Here is a 21,004-nt window from a genome sequence, read left to right on the forward strand (position 1 = left end):
CAGAGCTGCAATGTACTGACAATAGAGGAAGGCCACAACAAAGATGAGTTTCCAAGAGAATTGAAAGAAATGAAAGAGGGGGATGTGCCGCTGGATGAGACACCAGCCCATGCATTCACTGAGGAGATGAAGCTGAACCAAGAAACATATTGGTGGGAGATAACTGGAACCCAGCATTGAAGGCAGCGACATTCAAGATATTTTTGGAATATAAGGATGTGTTTGCATGGATATACAAGAACCTAAAAGGAGTATTGCCGAAGTTGTGTGTGCACCACATCCTGTTGATTGAAGGAGCAGTACTTGTATGGAAGCGGCCCTACAGGATGAACAAGAACTACGCAGCACGGTTTACGGAGGAAATCAATCGGATGCTGGAGGGCGGTATTATCTTCAAGGTGCACACGAGTGAATGGTTGTCGCCCATAGTAATCTCGCTGAAGAAGGACACCACCCAGATCTGGATATGCATTGATTTCAGATGCCTGAATGTAGTCACCATCAAGGATCCCTTTCTGATTCCATTTACAAATAGCATTCTGGAGGTCGCCGGACATGAAATTTACTCCTTTATGGATGGGTTTTCCGGGTACAATCAGATATCTAAAGTAGAGGACAAATTGAAGACAACATTTGTCGTTGAGGATGGGGTGTATGCATATAACCGGATGTCGTTTGGGTCTGTGCGATGCGCCTGCTACATTCCAACGTATCATACTGCATATCTTTGACAAAATGTTCGTGGGAAACTTCAAAGCATTCCTCGATGATTGGTCGGTATTCAGCGCTGAGGACAAACACCTCGCCGCACTGGGCGAGTGTATGGAGAGATGCTAATGGGCGCGCCTAGCTCTGAATTTGAAAAAGTTCAGGTTTATGGTTCCGCAGGGAAGGCTGCTCGGACACAGTCTGTAAAGAGGGATTAAAGACGGATCCGGACAAGGTCAGAGTAATATTGGAAATGCAACTGTCCACCAATGTAACGGAGGAAAAATCTTTCTTGGGACACAGGTTATTACATTAAATTTTTTGCCAAAGTATCATATCCGTTGGACAAATTAACGTGCAAAGGAGAATCATTCAGATGGGAGAAGGAACATGATGAGGCATTTGAAGTGCTGAAGGTACGATTGGCTATGACACCCATCTTGGCATATTCGGATTGGGATAAGGAATTCCATGTTCTTGTCGACGCATCTAACTATGCGATCAGAGCAACCTTGGCGCAGACAGGTAAACACGGCTCGGATCACCCGATATACTTTGCCAACTGACTGTTATCTAAAGCAGAAGAAAACTACAGCACCACAAAACGGGAAGCATTGGGCATGGTGTACATAGTACAGAAGTTTCGACACTACTTTTTGGCGACACCATTTGTGTTCTATGTGGACTATCAAGTTTTGTTGTACCTCGTAAATAAACTGGTCATTCAAGGAAGAATCAGTTAGTGGCTCCTCTTGCTGCAGGAATTCGCCTTCAAAATTGTTGTACGGGCCGGGAAGAACCATGTCAGTGCGGACCATCTGTCGAGGATTAAAACATGTGAACTAGCGGATGGAGTCGTCAATGATGACATCCCTGATGCGCAACTATTCCAAATTGCAGTCCTACCAAAATGGTATACTAGTATTGGGGAGTACTTGTCCACAGGACAACCACCGAGGGAGATGCCAGAGGGTGAAAGAAGGAAATTGGTATTGAGAAGCCGCACATTTCAGTTGATTAATGGACTACTGTACAAAATGGGGCCGGATCATATTCTTAGATGGTGTGTGTTGGAGGAGGAAATACTGAAAGTACTGAAGGAAGCACATGAGGGACCAACAGATGGACATATGGGACCAGACACCATGGCGAGGAAGATACTATTGGCAGGGTTGTGGTGGCCGACGGTGTACAACGATGCACAGGAATTGGTCGTCAGTTGTGACACTTGCCAATGGGCTGGGAAGCCACTGAAGAAAGACTTTATGCCGCTCAATCTTTCACACGCGTAGGAACTCTTCGAGTGATGGGAATTGGATTTCATCGGATCTCTGAAGGTGAGCAAGACCAGATGGTGCCAATACATTGTTGTCGCAATGGAGTACCTGACCAAGTGGGTGGAGGCACGTGCACTACCGGATAACTCAGCCGTCAGCACAACAAAATTTATTTACGAGAAGATCATTACCAAGTACAGAATTCCATTATAGTTAACAAGTGATAGGGGTGGACACTTCGTTAATCATGTTATCAGATTGCTCACCACTGAATTCAACATTTGCCATTCATTGTCGAGCCCATACTATCTGAGAGCAAATGGACAGGCCAAAGCTACAAACAAGATTCTGGTATCCATTATCTACAAGTCTTGTGCAGTCGAAGGGGAGGATTGGGAGGAAAAGCTACCTTCTATTCTGTGGGCATATCGTACAACATACAAAGTGACGACAGGGCACACCTTTCCAATTAATGTTTGGACAGGAGGCCGTGGTACCGGTGGAATTCATGATACTGAGCATGAGGATAGCACTCGAAAACAAGTTAGGCAACATGGAAAGCTTAAGGGAGCGGCTGTACAAATTGAACAGGCTCGAGAAGAAGCGGTTATTGGCACAATGGGCCACGAAGGTGATGTAGAACAGACGTAAGGCATGGCATGACAAACATTTGAAACTAAATAAATTCCAGTCGAGACAGTGGGTAAGCATGACGGAAAGAACGAAGTCAAACCAGGAAAATTCAAAATCAGATGGGTCAGGCCATACCAGATCCGGGAAGTAGGTGACAATGGGACAATAAAATTGTGGACCTTGGATGGGCAAGAAGTGCCTCAAATAGTGAATGGGTCGAGCTGAAAAGGTACTATACTAGGAAGACTCCCACGTCATTGCAAAATGATGTAGCCCGAACGACTCCATCGTCGAATGCCCAAATTCAAACAATTCCCACGTCGTCGCAGGATGACGAAGTTGGGACGAAAAGCTAAGTTGTAATTTTTTCAGTCGTAGTTGAGTTTTTTTTTTTTTGAAGATTGAGTTGTAATTTTGTAAAAAAAAAAAACAAAAAAAAAGGAAAAAACAAGAGTTGTATTTTTTTCGAAGATTGAGTCGTATTTTTGTGAGAAAAAAAGAAGAGATGGTCTGTGGGCCTTCCATTTTTTCGTGGGCGCCTTGTATTCTGTAGGTGATTCTTACCTCCCCTGCGGGCTTTCTCCTTTCTCCCTCGCGGGTGTCTTTCCTTAACCGCGGGCATCAATTTTTATTTTCGGTGTTCTCTTTCCACGGACTGAGCGATGGGCCACAGGTATTTTTGTGACCGCTTCTATTCTTCCGCGGACTGAACTTTGCCCCACGGGTATCTTTGTGACTACGGCTTAACTTTTATTTTCCCCCACGGTAAAGGTCCATCTCCGTGGTTAAGTTCTTCATTTGCAGTTGTCTGGGTTCTCCCATGGAGATGCCTTCTTTTCCCATCGACGACCTTGCAATTGCTCTCTCCACGGCTTGGTCTTCTCTCTTCCACAGACACTGGTCTTAGTCTCCCCACGGATTGTATGGTTGTTGCTCGCGGTTTCAACTTCTTCCCATGACTTTACTTCCTCCTTGCACCCGGCAGTTGTTGCATTTGTGACTTGCCTAGTCCCGCGGAGACTACAAAGCCAAAGCCCTGGCACTCCTCGTATTTCAATCACACATTATAACTGCATCTACAACTTCACCTTACCGTTTGAAGTATTCCCGTAGGGTGCCTTCCGTCGTCTTCCATGATATCCCGTCTATGAACAGTTTTCCCTGGTCCGAGTCCATTCTAGGGGCCTGAACCCCAAGCCTCCCTTTGCAATTACAGAGAAATATATTTAAACCTGCACATGTTTAACTTGTGGCCTATATTGTCCACATGCATTCTCTCTGAGACTTGGCATGCTCTCCCTCAGCACTTTGCGTATTCTCATAACTGTTGCTCTTCTTTTGTTGATGGCCATGGTTCCATTCTTTTCCGCAGCTCCAATCTTGGTAACATTATATGATTTGGTGGAGGTATTGTGAGCTTGGCAGTTGGTGGTGTTAGATTCTGTGGAGTTCTAAGATTCTCATGGCTTAGGCAGTGGAAAGGCGGAAATTTAATGCATATTCTCTGCGGGAAAGCATAAGCGACTGGAACCCTATATTATATAAGGAGGAAAGAAGCCGTTATGGAATCAACAGTGAAACGGAAGTGGAAGAACCGGCTGAAGACAAGTATGGAGAAAAATGCCAGGATTTTAGCTTCTGGAATCCGAGTGGTAGGGCCATCCGCTTCCAGCAGTAAGAAACAGAAAGTCAGGGCAGAACTCACACATCTTACTATTCAATTTGAGGGACTCAATGGCAGTGAGTGTTGGAAATGGTGGCAGGAAACTCCAGATGTAGACCTAATTAAGCATATTTTGATACGGGCACAGGTGCATTAGGCCATCCAGCTTCCAGTTTTTTCTATTCGACTGTTTGAATCAGTTTTGTGCACCATGATCGAATCATATAATCGGCACAGCAAAACGAGCACATTTTTGTACAAAAAGCATCGGATGACAGTTTCTTTTAAGCCTAGGGATTTCATGAGGGTTTTTGGCATTTCTGGTCCTGGAGGTAAGAAGGTGGAAATCAAAAATCACAAGCTCTCTCAAGAACGGAAGGAACACTAGATTCGGTTAGTAGGTTGCGATCTTACATGGGAGGAGATGGAGTCAGTAATAAAGGGGTCTAAATGCAGAGGGCTTTGGCGGGATCTGATTCGGGAAGGCCACCGGAGGTGCATTATGGACGTTATCAAGAGCAAGCTAACAGGGGCGACTCAAGCTTCAGATATAGCATTGCCACAGATAGTATTCATGAATGGCATCATGAACGACACTGTGTATGATTGGGCTACAGTTCTTGCCGATAGGATGGAGGAGTTCATGACACTCCAACACTGCACTTTCTTTATGCCACACCATGCAATTGGCTTGTTTTTGGAGGTAATGGTGAATCAGATACCAATGGACAATTTTTAGGCACCACCTCAGGGGAAGTTGGCACAGGGAGAGCCTCTGATATTTTATTGGAGGCATTTGGACATGGGTGGGACAACAGTAGGGCAGAAGAAGGTATTTCGGGGATTGCAGGCAACTCACGGGGACACCGACAGCAAATGAGAGGAGACTTCGGAGAGCAGCGGGGCAGAGTACGAGGAAGAGAGTACTTCCGCGGAAGTTGTAGTGAATCAGCATATAGTGAGCCCACATTTTTTACCTCGCCGAAGTTGTCAACTTAGCGTACTTGTCTGCCCCCACTTCACACATTCCTCTTTTTGGTTGGCGTCATGCACCGATCATGATGATCCCACCGGTGGTAGCAGATGTCCCACGGGTAGTGGCTGAGGGTGTCCCACCAACGACAAATGTTGTTGCACCGACGACCACTCCAGGTGTTACTTTCTCCACGGCCATGGCAGATGTTGTTCCAGTTGCACCAGTGGAGCCAGTCTCGCAGAGGCTAGAATTGCCAGTGCCGAAGCCTGAGCCCCAGGTTTGTTTGGATGTGACCGACTGTGATGCAGTGGTGACCATTTCATCCTTCTTGTTAGCAGAAGTTGAGCCAGTACAGTCAGTCCAGTCAGCCCAGCTAGCACAGCAGAAGAACATGGAGCCCTCACAGTTAGAGCAGTGGGAGGTGATGGATAGAGCCAGTACTTTCTTGAGGTAGCAGTTCCCACTCATCCTTGCCGAGGTTGGCCTGTCCATTCAGTCTCCCAGGCATCTAGGGGTATCAGCTATAGTACCAGAGCCTCAGGAGATGGGGGTGCCGCAGGCCGAGGATGCGCCGAGAGCAGAGGAGGCCGCACTGGATGTGGGCATGGCCACCACAGACGAGACAGAGAATAGTGATGAGGAATGGACGATGGAGGGCATAGCGAACGAGGATTATGGGTCGGATGAGGACAGGTGCAGGGACTACCTCAGGGCTATGAAGGGTGCACTAAAGAAGGGACATAATGTGGCATTGCAGGCTATGACTCAGCAGAGAGAGTGTCATTTGGTTCAAGCTTACATCAGGGGGATTTTTCCGCAGCGGTTCCGTTCATGTTTTGAGGAGAGGTTGGCCAGCAGTTGAGACACCGAAGATGTTGGCGGATTGGGCCACCGAGCCAGAGTTGGATTTGTGTAACACTTCCATGGAGAGGCTGGCGCATGAGATTGTGGGACTGTATAAGGAGGTTTATTATGCTCACAAGCGTGCGGAGGAAAACAGGGCAGTGGACAGGATTGTAGCCGACAAATTTCTGGCAATTGAGAGGGAGGCTAGAGAGAAGTTACCGGTGGACTTGGCTAGCCGGTAGGTAGCGTGGGCAGCATTGTTGAGGGATAAGGATGCAGCAAAACAGGAGTTGCAGTTAGCCAAGACACAGGCTATGGATGCGGCACTTCTTCTAAAGGAAGCCGTAGAGGTTAATTCACAGATTCAAAAGGTTTTAAGCATCCGGACAAAGCAAGTTTATGAGTTGTGTCGACAGCAGCATTCTTCAGGGGCACCACCTTCTCTCTAGTATTTTTTGTTTGTTGTATGTGGGTTGTCTCCTATTTTGTTAGTCATTAGGAGACGACTTTTCTTTTTGGGGGGGATGATGTCGTCGGTAGATTTTGCATTCTGTAGCCAACTTGGTTATTCCATCGGAGATTTTATATTTTGTAGCTGACGGGTAGATTAGGATTGTTTTGTAGCCGACGGGTAGATTAGGATTGTTTTGTAGCCGATGGGTAGATTAGGATTGTTTTTGTAGCCAATGGACCCCTTGGGGAAGGTTCGTCGGAAAGTATTTATACCTTATTTGGGATCATTGTAAAGCATCTTATGCTCTGTATGTAATCTCTTGGCATATGTGTATAAAGAATACTGTTGTTGTTCTTGTTCATTGTCTATGCGCGTTAATCAATTATTCTATGTGGTAAACACTGGCTATTGCCAACTCTTTAACAGTCTCCAAACCGGCCCATTCCTACTCCTTGTGGCTGTACTATTACTCCTTGTACAATGGATCTTTTTCCAATTATTGCATCATTGTAAGAGATCATTAATATAGTGTAGAGAAGAAACTCTGGATGATGAAAAGCAAGTTGATGTAAATGATGAAAGAGAAGCCATCTCTTTGAGATTCATTGAAGAGGATTTTCTAAAATCCAAAAAGTTTCAAAGAATCCTACATGAAGTACAAATTGATGGGCTTTGAAGAAAGGAAGAAACAAAGGCTTGAAGAAGTTGATGAATCTAAACATGAAGCTGTTATAAAATAGATGATTGATGGATTACATTTGGATAACTTATACAGAACAAGAGGCCAGAGAAATTGTCAAAAATAGCAATATGTTGATTGTTCCAAGATTAAACTTAAAGGAATTGTTGCTCTAGAAAACAGGTTTGCTAAATTCTAGACATATGTCAGAGTCGCCACAGGCAAAACATGGTTGGATCTCCACTCATTTATTCTAGAAGTCTCGTAGTGTAAGTGGCCTAGTCATTTACAAATTGCAAAATGGATTGAGGCCTAGATAAAGATCCCCAAAGTTGTGCTAGATGAACCAAGGAAAGATGATGAGGAGGATGCAGTTCAGTTGGATTAATGTCAACAAATGATGATCTTTTAAAATTTTACAGTTGCATATGTAAGTTTTAAGCTTATGTGGTTCTTAATGTAATCAAAGTGAATTAGTTGTATTTAGTTATTAGTTAGGAATAGATGCAATTGTTTGAAGCTTGTATGCATACTTTCATTTTCTATAAGGATACCAAGACTATTCGCTAGGAAGAGACGAGATATACAAGATATAATATAGGTTTCAGATAGATGTTTTGGCAGTTTTTGGATAGTTATATGCAATTGATTCACAACTCAATTGTACTTCCTTTTTTGAAATCAATACAAAAGACTCTTCTTTTCTGTTCCAACTTTGAAAATTGTAAGTTTAATTACTTGCTTTAGAATTGTCCTCTAGGATTTATTGTTTGAGGATCAATTGCTGTTGTGTGAAGGATTGAATTTGGTGCAAGTTCTGGATCATCAAAAGTTGCATAAGAAAACGTCTATGCAGTGATTGTCTAATTGGTTTTCCTTGTTGAAATTAAATTCAATTAGACTAGGCTTTATACTTTTAGTTCTCTTTCACTCTTCACAGTAGTGGATGGTATATTGATATTGTCTCCGAAGAGTTGTACTAAAACATCTAGGGTAAGCTTGACTCTATTTGCCCAGAGTTGGATAAGGAACTAGTTTGGAGTATTTGTTTCATAAGAATTGATATACTTTTGAAATTTTGGAAGGTCATTGCCTTATTCATCTGCAATTCATCCATCATTATACTCATGAATGTTGCGATAAGGTGACTCAGCCTTACCACGATTTATTGCTTTATTTGTGCTTTCCTAGAAAGTTGCTAAATGATGTTGGATTCTTCCACAAGAAAAGACGTGGTGTAGAAAAACAGAAAGTGTATTTTTTGGTGATTTATTCTCTTATGCTTTGTTTTTATGCAAGAGTTGTGCACAAGGAAGTTTCTAAAATAATTTGTAGATGTGTTGAATGTAGATGCTTTAGAAACTGTTTCCTCTTGTATGAAAACTCTATAAGTACAGAACATTGTTCTAGAGAATGTAGAGTGAGAGATGAGAAGCTATTTGCACAGGGTTATGCTGTCGGATTTTCTCTAGAATGAAGCAAGATGTAAATCTCCATGTGAAGGCTGAAAATGTATTGTAACTTGTTGTTGAATAATACATTAGCTTGATGGTTTGGAGGGTGGGGTTTTTACTTGGAAAGGTTTTCCCTACATATATCTGTGTTCTCTATTCTGTCTCATTCTTCTAGCTTCAGGATTGTAGAATTATAATCTGTATGTCGTAATGTTGCTGAATTTTGTTTAAATTGGTAAATTGCAATCACTTTCCTTTAAGGTTTTAATTGTGGGAAATCAACTATATTTGTTTCCGCTTTTATGGCATAGTAGTATGCACTTGTATTTTCTTATTAGAAGTTGTTCAATGAACTATTGGATACAGGATGTGCATACTAATCTTAGATGAATTTCTAGGGTGCTCTCATTTCCCTTCGATTGGTATCAGAGCTTAGTTTTGTGAATTGCATGTTCTTGCATGTGAGGATTCACAAAGTTTCTAATTCTGGATATTTCTTCTATTAAAATTTCTTAGCTTGCAGAGTTTGAAGAAGTTGTTTTGAAAAAATTGACTGATAATTAATCCTTTGAAGAGTGGAAGTCTTGCAGTTGATTTATTCTTTTAGGAGACAACAGACATTTCTTGAAGGATGGTGAAGACAGAGAAAATAGAGTTGGTCGTGTTGAAATGACATTGATTTGGAGCTCTTGGTTGATAATAGAATAACTCTTGATGCATGGGTATTTGAAGATGTCTCTTTTGTTACCTGGAATGCATAGAGGCTATGGAGTTGATCATTGGATAATCTGGAAGCTTCTGGATAGCCTATCTCTCTCATATGCATGTACTAGCAGGAGTTGTGGGATTGGTCTACAAGTGGGCTTGGAGTTCCAGTACTATGTTTTCCTCTTGGATGTTTATACATGCATGGCTTGGATTCTTGTTCATTGGATCTGAAGGCTTTATAGATTTTCCTTTAAAAAAATCTATGGTGATGTTCATCTATGATAATCCATTATTTTGGGTTTAGTTGTTTGGTATTTTATTCAGACTTTGAGTCTTCCAGTTGAGAAGTGGGTGTGGATGTGCATGGGTGTACTTAAACACAATGTTTTTTGCAAGTTTTGCATGCTGAAATAAAAAACTTGTAGTTTTTTGTGGATCTACTGAAGAGCTATTTACTAGACTCTTGTTCCTTTAGAGTGGTACCAAATGAGATAGTTGCAGTTCTACATGCATGCATTCTTTGTGCATAGTGAGAGGAGGTGTTTTTTCTTTCTCTGCGTGGAGATGTTGGTACGTGATCAATCACTCAACATTTCTGTGGTGTTGCTTTGTTGGATTCTTGGACTATGGTGCTTGATGTGGACATAATTGGCAAATCAGATTTGTGCTTGATTTAGTGTTTGAGTCATGTTGTCTACATGATTATTCTCTTTATCTCATTTGTATATGTCACTAATGTGATAGTGGGTTTGCATGTTGCAATGATTAGATCTACAAGTTATGCAATCAGGTGGGTAGGCCACCCATTTAATTGCAGTGGGATAACTTGGATGTGGACTGTCTATATCCACCAGATTTGATTCAATGTTGGTGCAGACTTGTTAGCTGGCCTTGTTTGTGGTCACTTGTGCATTTGTGTGGTTGCTTTGAGATGAGAGGATGGATGATATTTGAGTACTTGGATAATCAGTTATGGAGTCCCAAAGCATGGTGAATTTCCTTAGTGTGGAGATCTTGGTTTCACCCAGTGTGATGTGTGGACCTGAATGATTTTCAGATTTGGAGGATGGTGTGTTATATGCTTGGAGAGCTTGGTATCATGTTCCAGTGGGAGCTTTGACAGTGACTATATGTTTCCATCGTATGGTGGTGGATGATCTTCTTTAGTGTTGCAGATGTTGGAGGATGCCTTAGATCCTGTTGCTATAGAAGGTCTTTCACATTTGTTGGTTCACTAGTTGGAGATGGTATCTTCATGTGATTGGTGATGTTGACATCTTTAGGATTCAAGGGGTCCTTGGTAGAGATGTTGTTTATGCTTTTATTTGATATGTTATCATGGTGGCTTTTATGTCATGGTTTTCTCTTTATTACCAGTTTAGAGTTGTGACATGATAAAGTTATTTGATATGATCACATGAAGCATGTTATCTCTTTGGAGGAGATGGTTTAGAGCATGATGTCATGTTTATGTTCTTAATTCCATGGTTGGAGCTTTGACATTGATCTTGTTTTAGTTTCTTGGTATTGAGTACTTTGATCATTTGCTTGATACTTCATGACAGTGCTATGTTGTAGTGGAGTTTTGCATGGAGTGATTGATTACAGGTGCTTGTGGATACTTGGAGACTTAGGTGAGGCTAGAGTTCTCTTGTGATGAGAGACATGTTGTTGAGATGTATACTCTTGACGAGATTTCAATAGAAAGTTCGAGGAGCCTACACCTTTGTTGGACGTGAGTTCAATAGAGACCTATGAGGAGTTTGTTCTTGGATAAGTCATAGGGTGACTTGCATATCTTGGAGGAGCATTCTCATTCCCCGCTCTTGGTCTACTTGGCAGTTTATCACTTGAGAGGTATTGCCCAATGTTACTTTCAGGTGCTTTATCTTTTCTTTCATATTCATGGATCTTGGGCTACAATTAGATGGTTCTAGAGGATTCATTGTGAGAGATGGATAACATGGTTATCTCCTTGAGGTGTATTTTTATTTATGATGGCAATAGGAGATGGTAGTGGGATGATTTCCTGAAATGGGAAATGGGGTTGTTTGATCTTCTTTGAGAGGCTTACATCCATGTAGATTCATGATATCATGTTATGTTTGATCTCTTGAGGTTGAACGGTTTTGGATGTTGTTGTGGCTTTTCTCTTGGGGTTGTGAAGGAGATCATACTTGACATAGTTGACATTTAGAAGTGTTTGTAGAAGGACATGCTACATGCTTATGATTTGCACTTTCTCTCTTTGGCCTTGGTTATCTTCTTGGATGTTTGGGTTCACATAACATTGTTTTTTTGAGATTTGTTGGAGCTATGTGGTCGCTCTTTTGTGGTCATTTGTTATCACTTGTACTTCATTGTTTTTTGGTGATGACATGGTGGCTCCTTTATCTCTTTTCTTTGTTGGATGTGGAAAACATGGGAGAGTTGTGGAGACTGGATGAGAGAGATGTTTCTTGCAGTGTTTTTGCTATAGGATTTGTATATCTTTTGTGGATGGTCTTTGGTACTACATGGTTTCACTTTCTTTGTGTTGTTATCAGTAGACTTGGTATGTCATTGATTTTTAAAATTCGACATTACCCATGCAGTGGGAGTTCTTGTATTTGTTTGGTCTTCATCGACTAGTTTGCACATAGAGCTTGAGGTTGCAGTTTGTGGTTTGGTTATGTTGCTGGCATGAGTTTTCTGGTGTTGAATACCTTTGAGGTATGGGTGATTGGATGTGTTAGCATTTAGTGTGGATGCTATTTTCAATCTCGTGGGTTTATCAGTTGGATTGGACCGATCAGTTTGGTTGTTGTTCTGGCTGATGTTTTATCTTGTTTTCTAGAGGATGACTGCACAGTTTTGTTGGTCTAAGAAGTTGATTTTTTTGATGCTTCTGTGTAGCTCATGAGCACAGTGGAGTGGTGGTAGTGTGTGTAGCCTTTGTTATCACATGGATCTTATGCTTGTATTATTTGGACAGGTGTCTAGTTGGAGCATGAGAGCATATGTTATGATTTATGTTGTTTCATGGATGGCTATGATGATGTAGTTTCAGTAGTTTGAATCTTGTAAGGTCTTTGTCAAGTGGGAGATTGTTGGGATAAGGTGACTCAGCCTTAGCACAATTTATTGCTTTATTTGTGCTTTCCTGGAAAGTTGCTAAATGAAGTTGGATTCTTCCACAAGAAAAGACTTGGAGTAGAAAAACAGAAAACATCTGTTTTTTGGTGATTTATTCTCTTATGCTTTGTTTTTATGCAAGAGTTGTGCATAAGGAAGTTTCTAAAATAATTTGTAGATGCGTTGAATGTAGACGCTTTAGAAATTGTTTCCTCTTGTATAAAAACTCTATAAGTACAAAGCGTTGTTGTAGAGAATGTAGAGTGAGAGATGAGAAGCTTTGATCTTGCCATCCTGTGGGAATTGATTTCATGAGATTATAATCAGAGTGATCAGTATTTCTATTTCCCAGCCATGGATAGATACAAGAGGTCGAGTTCGGGAAGTCGACACAGTAGTAGAGGGAAGAGAACAGAGTTAGATGCTTTGGTGGAAAGTGTCGAGAAATTAAGATTGCATCAGCAGTGACTTGCAGAGAGATTGTCAGATGCTATAGTTGACAGGGCAAATAGATATTTTACTTCTACTTTTAGTAGGCTGACATTGGGTTCGCAGGGGAGAAGACTTGAGTTTTCTCCCTTCGCTGATTGTGATGCTGATGTACCATTATCTAGTTCAGCACCTGCTATTACCATTTGTAGTGCTGATGATAGTTTTGTTGCACCAGACTCAATGGATGTTTCTGTGCCACTAGAGGACAGCAGTGTCGAGCATCACCAGGTTGAGGCTCCCAAAGTAGTTACTGTGGGTTCTACAGAGGCAGTTGATGCTGTAGTCATCTCTGATCATTCATATTCTTCTTCGGAGGGAATTGTCATTGGGGATGTGTATGTCAGCTTCAGTAGCGTGGCTCCAGTTCAGGAGGGAGTGGCTTCCTCAGATAGGCTCGAGGCTTCTATGGAGTCTCCCAGTGGTGTACTTGGTGATCAAAGTATTACAGAGGGGACACTTGATTTCAGTTTGGGCTCCAGCATTGTTGGTGTACAGGTTGACGATGATTCGTGTACAACGATTCGTGTCTGCAGTTGAGATTCCTGCAGGTGATGTGAGAGTTGTTAGTATGGACACATCTGAGGACACTTTCGAGGATGATGTGAGTTGCATTGGTGACGATGCCCCATGTATGATATTGAGTGATGATTGCGAGGAGAGTTTGAACTCTAATAGTTTTGATATTTATGATAGTAGTTGCAGTATGGGTTCGGTACAGGAGACAGTGTTATATTCTTGTGCTAAGGATGTGAGCATGGAGATTTCTAGTGACAACACTCAGGATGGGAGTGTTATAGATGTTTTGTCTGATGACACTCCATGCTACAGTATAGCTTATCCACAGGTCGACGTCGAGCTGTGTACGTGGTCAAAGTCGGTAGAGGAGATGTAGCTAGAGGATATATACACTAGCATTCCAGATTCATCCATTGTTGTGAGTGAGGATGATGAGTGCTGTAGTGTATTTGGAATTTTATTTCCGACTTTGGGCATAGATTTAGCATCGATAGTTGGTGGAGATGGGTTCCTTGATTTAGTGTTGCCAGAACCCATAGATGAGGATGAGGTAGAGTCTGAGTAGTAGGAGTTTGTTTCAACCAGGGCTAACTTGTCAGTTGAGGGAGTTACTTTGTCAGTGACCCCTGATTATATTTGTTAGGATCTTGACTCTTAATTAGTTGTAGAGGATGAGGGAGCTAGAGATTGTGATGATGAGATAGTTTCAACAATAGCTTCTTCAGAGTTAGATGAGGATGAGTCTGATGCTTGCGTTCAGAGTGTGGAGTTGTACTCAGATGTAAGTATGCTGAGCGTTGGTGATCTTAAGGGGAGTTCGTTTGATTCAACTTTCTCTCATAGTGTGGACATCGTATTTGAGACGGTTTATAGGAGGTCCGTAGTGCAGAGTCACCATGTGACCGACCAGTTGAGAGTTGGCGAGAGAGATATCACTATTGCTCTTAAGCATTTTGATACCGCTCGTCAGTTGTTGGCCGTTATTGGTTGGAGTGCTTCTATGACAGATGAGTCCAGCGGTGGTTACTTTTCTTTGGCAGAGGTTCATGCCTTGCGTGAAGCTGTTGGGGTCTTGAGACAGGATTACTTACAGTTGGTAGCCGACTGTGATCACCTAGTTGAGTGGGGGAGTACAGCCTATGAGGCACTCTTGGATCGTGAGGAGGTGAGTGAGCTTACCCAGGAGCTCACAACGACTACTAAGGCTTTGGAGGTCACACAATGAGATCTACAGGAGTCGCAGTTTCAGTTAGAGGAGGTGATCGCGGAGTTGGAGCATTTGTGGTCTACACTAGTCCCAAACCCAGTTCATTTGTATATTGAGGTGGTTGGTGGTGAGTACGCTCCTATAGTTGTTACTGAGTAACATGTTGGGGCTAACACATGTTTAGGATTTGGGAGTACTTGGTCCTAATGAGTGTGGGATACTAGTGGAGTCGAGTCTCCAGATTGATTCTTCTCACATAGATGACAGTGTGGTACAGTGGGTCGTGCCACCTTTATAGAGGGATCAGTTGTGGTGTGCAGGGGAGTATGTTGATGCTTCCTCGTATAATTTTTACTGCACTGAACTGTTCATGGAGTATTTGCAGGTGTTCGTCTAGACTCGCATAAAGTGTCAGAAGGTGTTCTCATTCGAGGTACTAGTGCTATTCACAGATTGGTTGGGGAGATTATAGTGATCCTTTCTACTATGCTACCTCACAGGGATTTTGAGGTGGGGTTTGTTGAACGGATTGCACAGTGTCCTATCCAGCCTACAGCCACTCGGAGTCAGAGATTGGAGCCATCTGTTGATTCCCAGTTCAATGATGGTGAGCCAGTAGTGGAGTTTGGGGGTTCCTATCGGCATTATATGGTGGGGTATGCTCATCATTTTTCTTTTGACCTAGAGATAGAAGATTTGATTTCACACAAGTGTAGATTAGCTCTAGTTTCTTACCATCCATTATGGGATGGATTGGCACCATCTTTTGCAGATGGAATTGGCAGTTGCAAGTTACACAGCTTGCAGTATCGACAAACCCAGGACAGTTTATCAGAGATTGGATTTGGTGGCAGTGACTCAGGTACCTATGGCTGTTGTCATATCCACAGTGCAGTTGGGTGCGAGTCTCAATTAGACAGGGATTTGAGTTTTGACAGAGTCGATGTTTCAGTTGGCTTGAGTTCCGTAGAGTGGTTTCTTCTATCGGCATCTACAGTTGGTCTTCAGATAATTTTGTTAGTAATTTCAATTGTTTGGGTGTTGAGTGCAATTTCTCAGTTGCTGATTTTTGTACTGTTGATGCTAATGATTTCTTCACAGGAATATGGTGAGGATTGGGACATTACATAGGTTTGCACTTGGGATCCAGGTGGAGGAGAATGGTACTTGTTGCTGAGATTGCTTGGGGACAAGCAATTTTAGGGGGGGCGGATTGTCATGTCCCCTTTTTTGGAGGTAATTTGATTTAATTAATTTAATTAATTAAGTTGTCCAAAATAATGAATATTTTATGAGGATGGCTAATTTATTATTTATTATTTATAAAGTTATCAAATAAACAAATATTAAAAGGTAACTTTATATTTAATTAATTTAATAAAGTGACTTGAATTATAAAATATTTTATAAAGTCACTTAATAAATAAAATAATGTTCTAGAAGTGTCTAGAGAAAGTGGAGAAAAAAGAATAAATAGGCATCCTGGACTTCATTCTCAGCAGACAGATTTGTTGTTGTTAATGTTGATGTTTGATGGTTGTGGAGCGCAGGGTTTCTACAGTAGTCACAATTGGCCATTGAGAATGAAAACTCTCAATTGGTAGGCAATTTTGAGGGTGTGAAATATCACTTGAATTATTGCAGCTGGGGAGAAAGTTACTTCACACTTTCATTTGTGCTTCATTGGTTAAAACTTTGGGGCCTTTGGCCAAGTTTTGTATGATATTGATTGGTGTTTGCTTTGGAGACATTTTGGAGTTCATAGTCTTCAACGAATTTGCATTGAGGAGGTGATTTGCAGCATCTACAATTTATTTAGAAGTCTGATATACTGCTGCTGGGGCATCATTGGAAACATATTTTTGTTCATATCTTCACTTAGAGGTATCCGACGGTTTTGGGTATTGTTGTATTCAATTGCTATCGTCGAGACAATCATTTCAAAGGCAAATTCGAGGAGCTTAGAGGCTGCATTTATTTTTCTAAAGTATTGTGCCAGGCAAGAACAGGGGCGACTAGGTGAAAGCATCAATTGGGCCTAAGAGAAGTTCATTTTGCTTGAAACTTGATTCTTTCATCAGTTGTTTTCTAAGGCATCATCATTTCTCTAGGTTCCTTTGTTTATCATTCAGGTTAGCATTGCATTTTAGGTGTTATAAGTTTCAGCTGTAGGTGTGCATTATACCAACATTATCATATTTTGTAATCCATATAAATGCCAAGAGTCTTGGCCATATTTCATGAGCATTGTATTAGAAATTTCATTACAATTAAGGAGATAATAGTTGCTGGTGTCATTTGAGCAATTCAATCTCATTTATTATGAGCTAGTTAGTTTGCATACCAACTATTTGTAAAAATGTCAGTTGGCTGTAGGTGTTCATTTCTCATGCTTAGATCATATATATGCATTGAATATTGCCAAAATTAATTGCATATTCATGTTAGGTCATTGTTTAGACAATCTGGAGTCTTCTTGCAAGCATTTTTATTGATGCAAATTGAAGAAAAGAGTCATTTTAGCAAACTGAAAAGTTATATCAGTCATATGACCCTTGTATGCAAAGTGTTTGACAAAATTTCTTGAGCCTTCAATCAGATTTGAGCGGGGTCATTACAGGAGGTCCAATAAATCCTAAATTAGTGTTGACAGTTTATTGTTTGGGGAAAGTGCTTTCAAAACAATCTCTAATAAAAGGAATACATGTTGTGAACTATGTTAATGGGTGTTCCAGATGCTTGTATATCTTTCTAATTATTTTGTGCAGGAAGGTGAATCCAAGATGTCTGTTTTGAGAAGGCCAATGGGAGTCACCCTTGTTTGTGGAGAAACCCCTGTTGCCCATAACAGTGATAACTATTTGGGAGTTGCTGAGTTGTTGGAGAAAGTTGTGAAGGACAAAGAACATCAGATGAATGCATGTATTAAGTTGTTTTTGTGTTTGAAGGAGTTGTGATCAGTTATTATTGATGAGGGCTAATAATAGCATCTAGGCCTGATTTTGTCCAAGACATGACAGTAAACAGATCCCTGATCCATGGAAGTTTCGATACAAAGAATTCCTCTGCTTTAAAACCTCGCTTAGTATACATCCCAAGTTGACATTGCGTACAAGTGATGCTTGTGGGCATTGAAATGTCTCTCATGGCCTCCTTATGACTGTTCCTAACAAGATTGTCAAAGTTTAGGTTCCCTATTCTCTTGTGCCATAACTAGCTCTCGCCGTCTTACCCCATGAAACAATTTTGAATTTTGATTTCATTGAAGATATAGAGAGAATTAGATGTTCTATATGCATCTGCTATCAATTTCCCATCCTTCAGGATGAAATATGAGAGTGTGTCCCTGAAGATATAAAAGGCATTAAGGCATTTGATGAGAAAAGAAAAATGCTGTAGCCGAAATAAAAATATATAAGTTTTTTTAAGAGGTTGATTCCCACCAAGAGGTCACCATATTTTGGACAGGTATAAAGAATGAAGCACATCCTTTAAAGAATTTATTCGATGGGTATAAATGAAGGGAGAATTTGACATAAAGGATACAAAAATCATACAGATTTAAAGCAGATCTAGGGCAGGTCTTGAACAAGAATTATTGCAGTAAATTGTGGGAAGTTAAAAGATATATATATATATATGAATGGTTATCTCTCTCAGTGAAGAGTTATGTTAGAGATGAGTGAGAAGTGTGATAAATAAGAAAGTTTAATGTAATATCCTTCCATATAATGAAGAGGGTTTTGTGCAAAGATAGAGAAGACTTTTGAGTAGAATTGAAGCATATTGAACAGAGTTTTTGTGAGAAGTTTTGTGGCAGATCTATTCACCATAAAAACAGATTGGAAAAAGAGAGTTATGGCAGGATTGAATTAAGTAAATGTTGCTACTGTGAATGAAATGGTGTCCAAAACCACCAGATTGCTCACCATGAAACCCTGCAAATTCTTGATGGAAGCCTCAGAGATGGGAGACGTGTCCCTGTCCCAATGCTTGGAACATGTCTCAGGGAGTTGGGAATGCCTCTCTGTGCAACCCTGCTAATAATGAACCCTGCAAATTCTCGATGGAAGCCTCAGAGATTGGAGATGTGTCCCTGTCCCCAAGCTCGGAACACGTCTCAGGGAGTTGGGAATGCGTCTCTGTGCAAATCTGCTAATTATTGATTAATGTTTAGATTGTTTGAAATTTTCAATTACTTGTATTATGTGGGATAAGTGAATATAAGTTGCAAGAATTTTCTGAATGTGGTTTGTGAGCTACTTTTCTGCTTGTCAAAATTCATTCAAAGTATTTTTAACTCCTAGTCTAATGTATTTTGTCACATGGAAAGAGCTTCAAATTTAGTTTAGTCGAGTTCAGCTACAATTGTGCATTGCATTATCCAACTTTATGTGGGTTCTAAGTTTCAAGAATGTCTTTCATTGTTTGAAATGCTTTCCAAGCTTTAAGGTATATCCAAAGCTATTGGTTAAGCTGATTCTGGAAACTTCAGAGTCTTGGAGTCTTTTCATATAATATTTGCCCATAATAACTGATGGAATGTCTGTGTTTGCACAGACAGTTTTCTTGTTAGGAAAATTTGATGAATTATTTCACTTTTTACAGGGTGTTGACCATTCATGGCTCTAAGGATGAGATCATTCCTATCACAGATGCCTTCGAATTTGATAAGCTTATTCCAAATCACTCTCTTCATGTTATAGATGAGGCCGATCATTGTTACACTTTCCATCAAAATGATTTGTTATCTGTTGTCCTGAACTTCATAAAGGCTGTTTGATATACTTCCCAAGTCAATGGACATTGTAGACCAAGCAGCAGTTTGTTCAAGAATTCTATGTTGCTTTACTTCCAAATGGTTTCTTCTCAAATATTTGATTGTTTAGGTGAAATGTTATTTGATTTTATAATCAAATGATATCTCCTATATTTTTTGTTCTCATTAATAAATGAAAGATAAATGTTGCAATGAACTCAGATGTTAGTAACGGGCAATTATTGCTACTTTTACTCGATCTTCCTTGTATCTGGTAATTTATAGAACTGCACACTGCAAATAGAATTTCTTTAATGGAGAATTGATACATCAATGTATTTGTTTCAGCATGCATTAAGGCAGTTAAATGTTATGATCAAATGATTTGCCTTCATAAGAGTCTTCTTGTAGATGTTACACTCTGTACTAATCTGATGCAATCACTTTCACATTTTTTTTTTTCTTAAAAAGTAATCTAGTTTGGCTGGTTAAAAAAAAGAAATTAAATCAATATTCAGAAGTGAAAAAAATAGGTCAATGGGACTTGGAAATCCAATTAAAGAAAATAAAAAAATTGAGTTCAAAAAATAACTCCGAAGCATCTACAAGTCAAAAGTATATTAAAAGTACAGTGGTGTTAAAGGCAAAATGATTGATGAACACAAGCTTATACCGAAGGGGGATTGGGGTGAATCAGTATAAGACAAACCTTTAGCTTTTTAGAAACTTAACTGCCATAATAGTATCAATCATACAAGATCTAGCAATTGTGTAGCACAAGAACACAAGAATTAAGTGGAAACCTTCTTGATGGAAAACCACATCAAAATACTACTTGTATAAAATTCTCTTTACAAGTTTTGTAGGCACCAACTCACAACAAACGCCAATCCCTTCATGAATGGTTTGTAGGTACCAACTCGCTAGAGAAACCAATCCTCCCTTATATGATTTATAGGCACCAACCCACCGAACACATGAATCCTTAGAACTGAGCACCAATTCACTAAGAGACATCAATCTTGTTTCCTATGGAGCACCAACTTTTGAATAAACTTCTTCAATATTATGATCAAATGATTTGCCTTCATAAGAGTCTTCTTGTAGATGTTACACTCTGTACTAATCTGATGCAATCACTTCCACATATTTTTTTCCTTAAATTAGCATTAACCTCTTTACAGAATTGCTCCAAATTCCTTCATAAATCTGCTCTCAATCCCTCTGTAAATCTGCTCCAAATTTGTTCATAATTCTGCAACAATTCCTCTACAAATCAGCTCCAAATTTGTTAAAATTTTTGCACTAATTCTGTTTCTTGAATTTGCTCCTTAACATATGATGATCACGTGTGCTTCTTTACCTTTTTATCATTTACTTATTCTTTTCTTCATATAAGGCTGCTTGAGTTTGAATGGTATGTTTTCTTATTCCACTCTCACCTATCTTCACTAATTCCTTGCTTTTATATCTTCTTGCTTTTTTGTTTAGATAGACATCCTTCAATAATGGATTTAT

General features: G+C 40.3%; 1 protein-coding gene across 1 annotated transcript in view; it reads left to right on the top strand.

The window, feature by feature from the left end:
* The window catches only part of LOC149576941 (putative uncharacterized protein YDL057W), a 280,773-nt gene extending 260,890 nt beyond the window's left edge, over positions 1-19,883 (top strand). Inside the window, exon 7 of the mRNA XM_089821098.1 lies at positions 19,336-19,883. Coding sequence (XP_089677224.1) covers positions 19,336-19,510 — 175 coding nt within the window. The 3' untranslated portion in view covers positions 19,511-19,883. The remainder of the gene's footprint in view (positions 1-19,335) is intronic.
* The last annotated feature ends 1,121 nt before the right edge of the window (positions 19,884-21,004 follow it).

The sequence above is a fragment of the Cupressus sempervirens genome, chromosome 1, assembly GCF_028749045.1.
Source record: "Cupressus sempervirens isolate cs-2001-9-10 chromosome 1, ASM2874904v1, whole genome shotgun sequence".
In the NCBI taxonomy this organism is placed as follows: domain Eukaryota; kingdom Viridiplantae; phylum Streptophyta; class Pinopsida; order Cupressales; family Cupressaceae; genus Cupressus; species Cupressus sempervirens.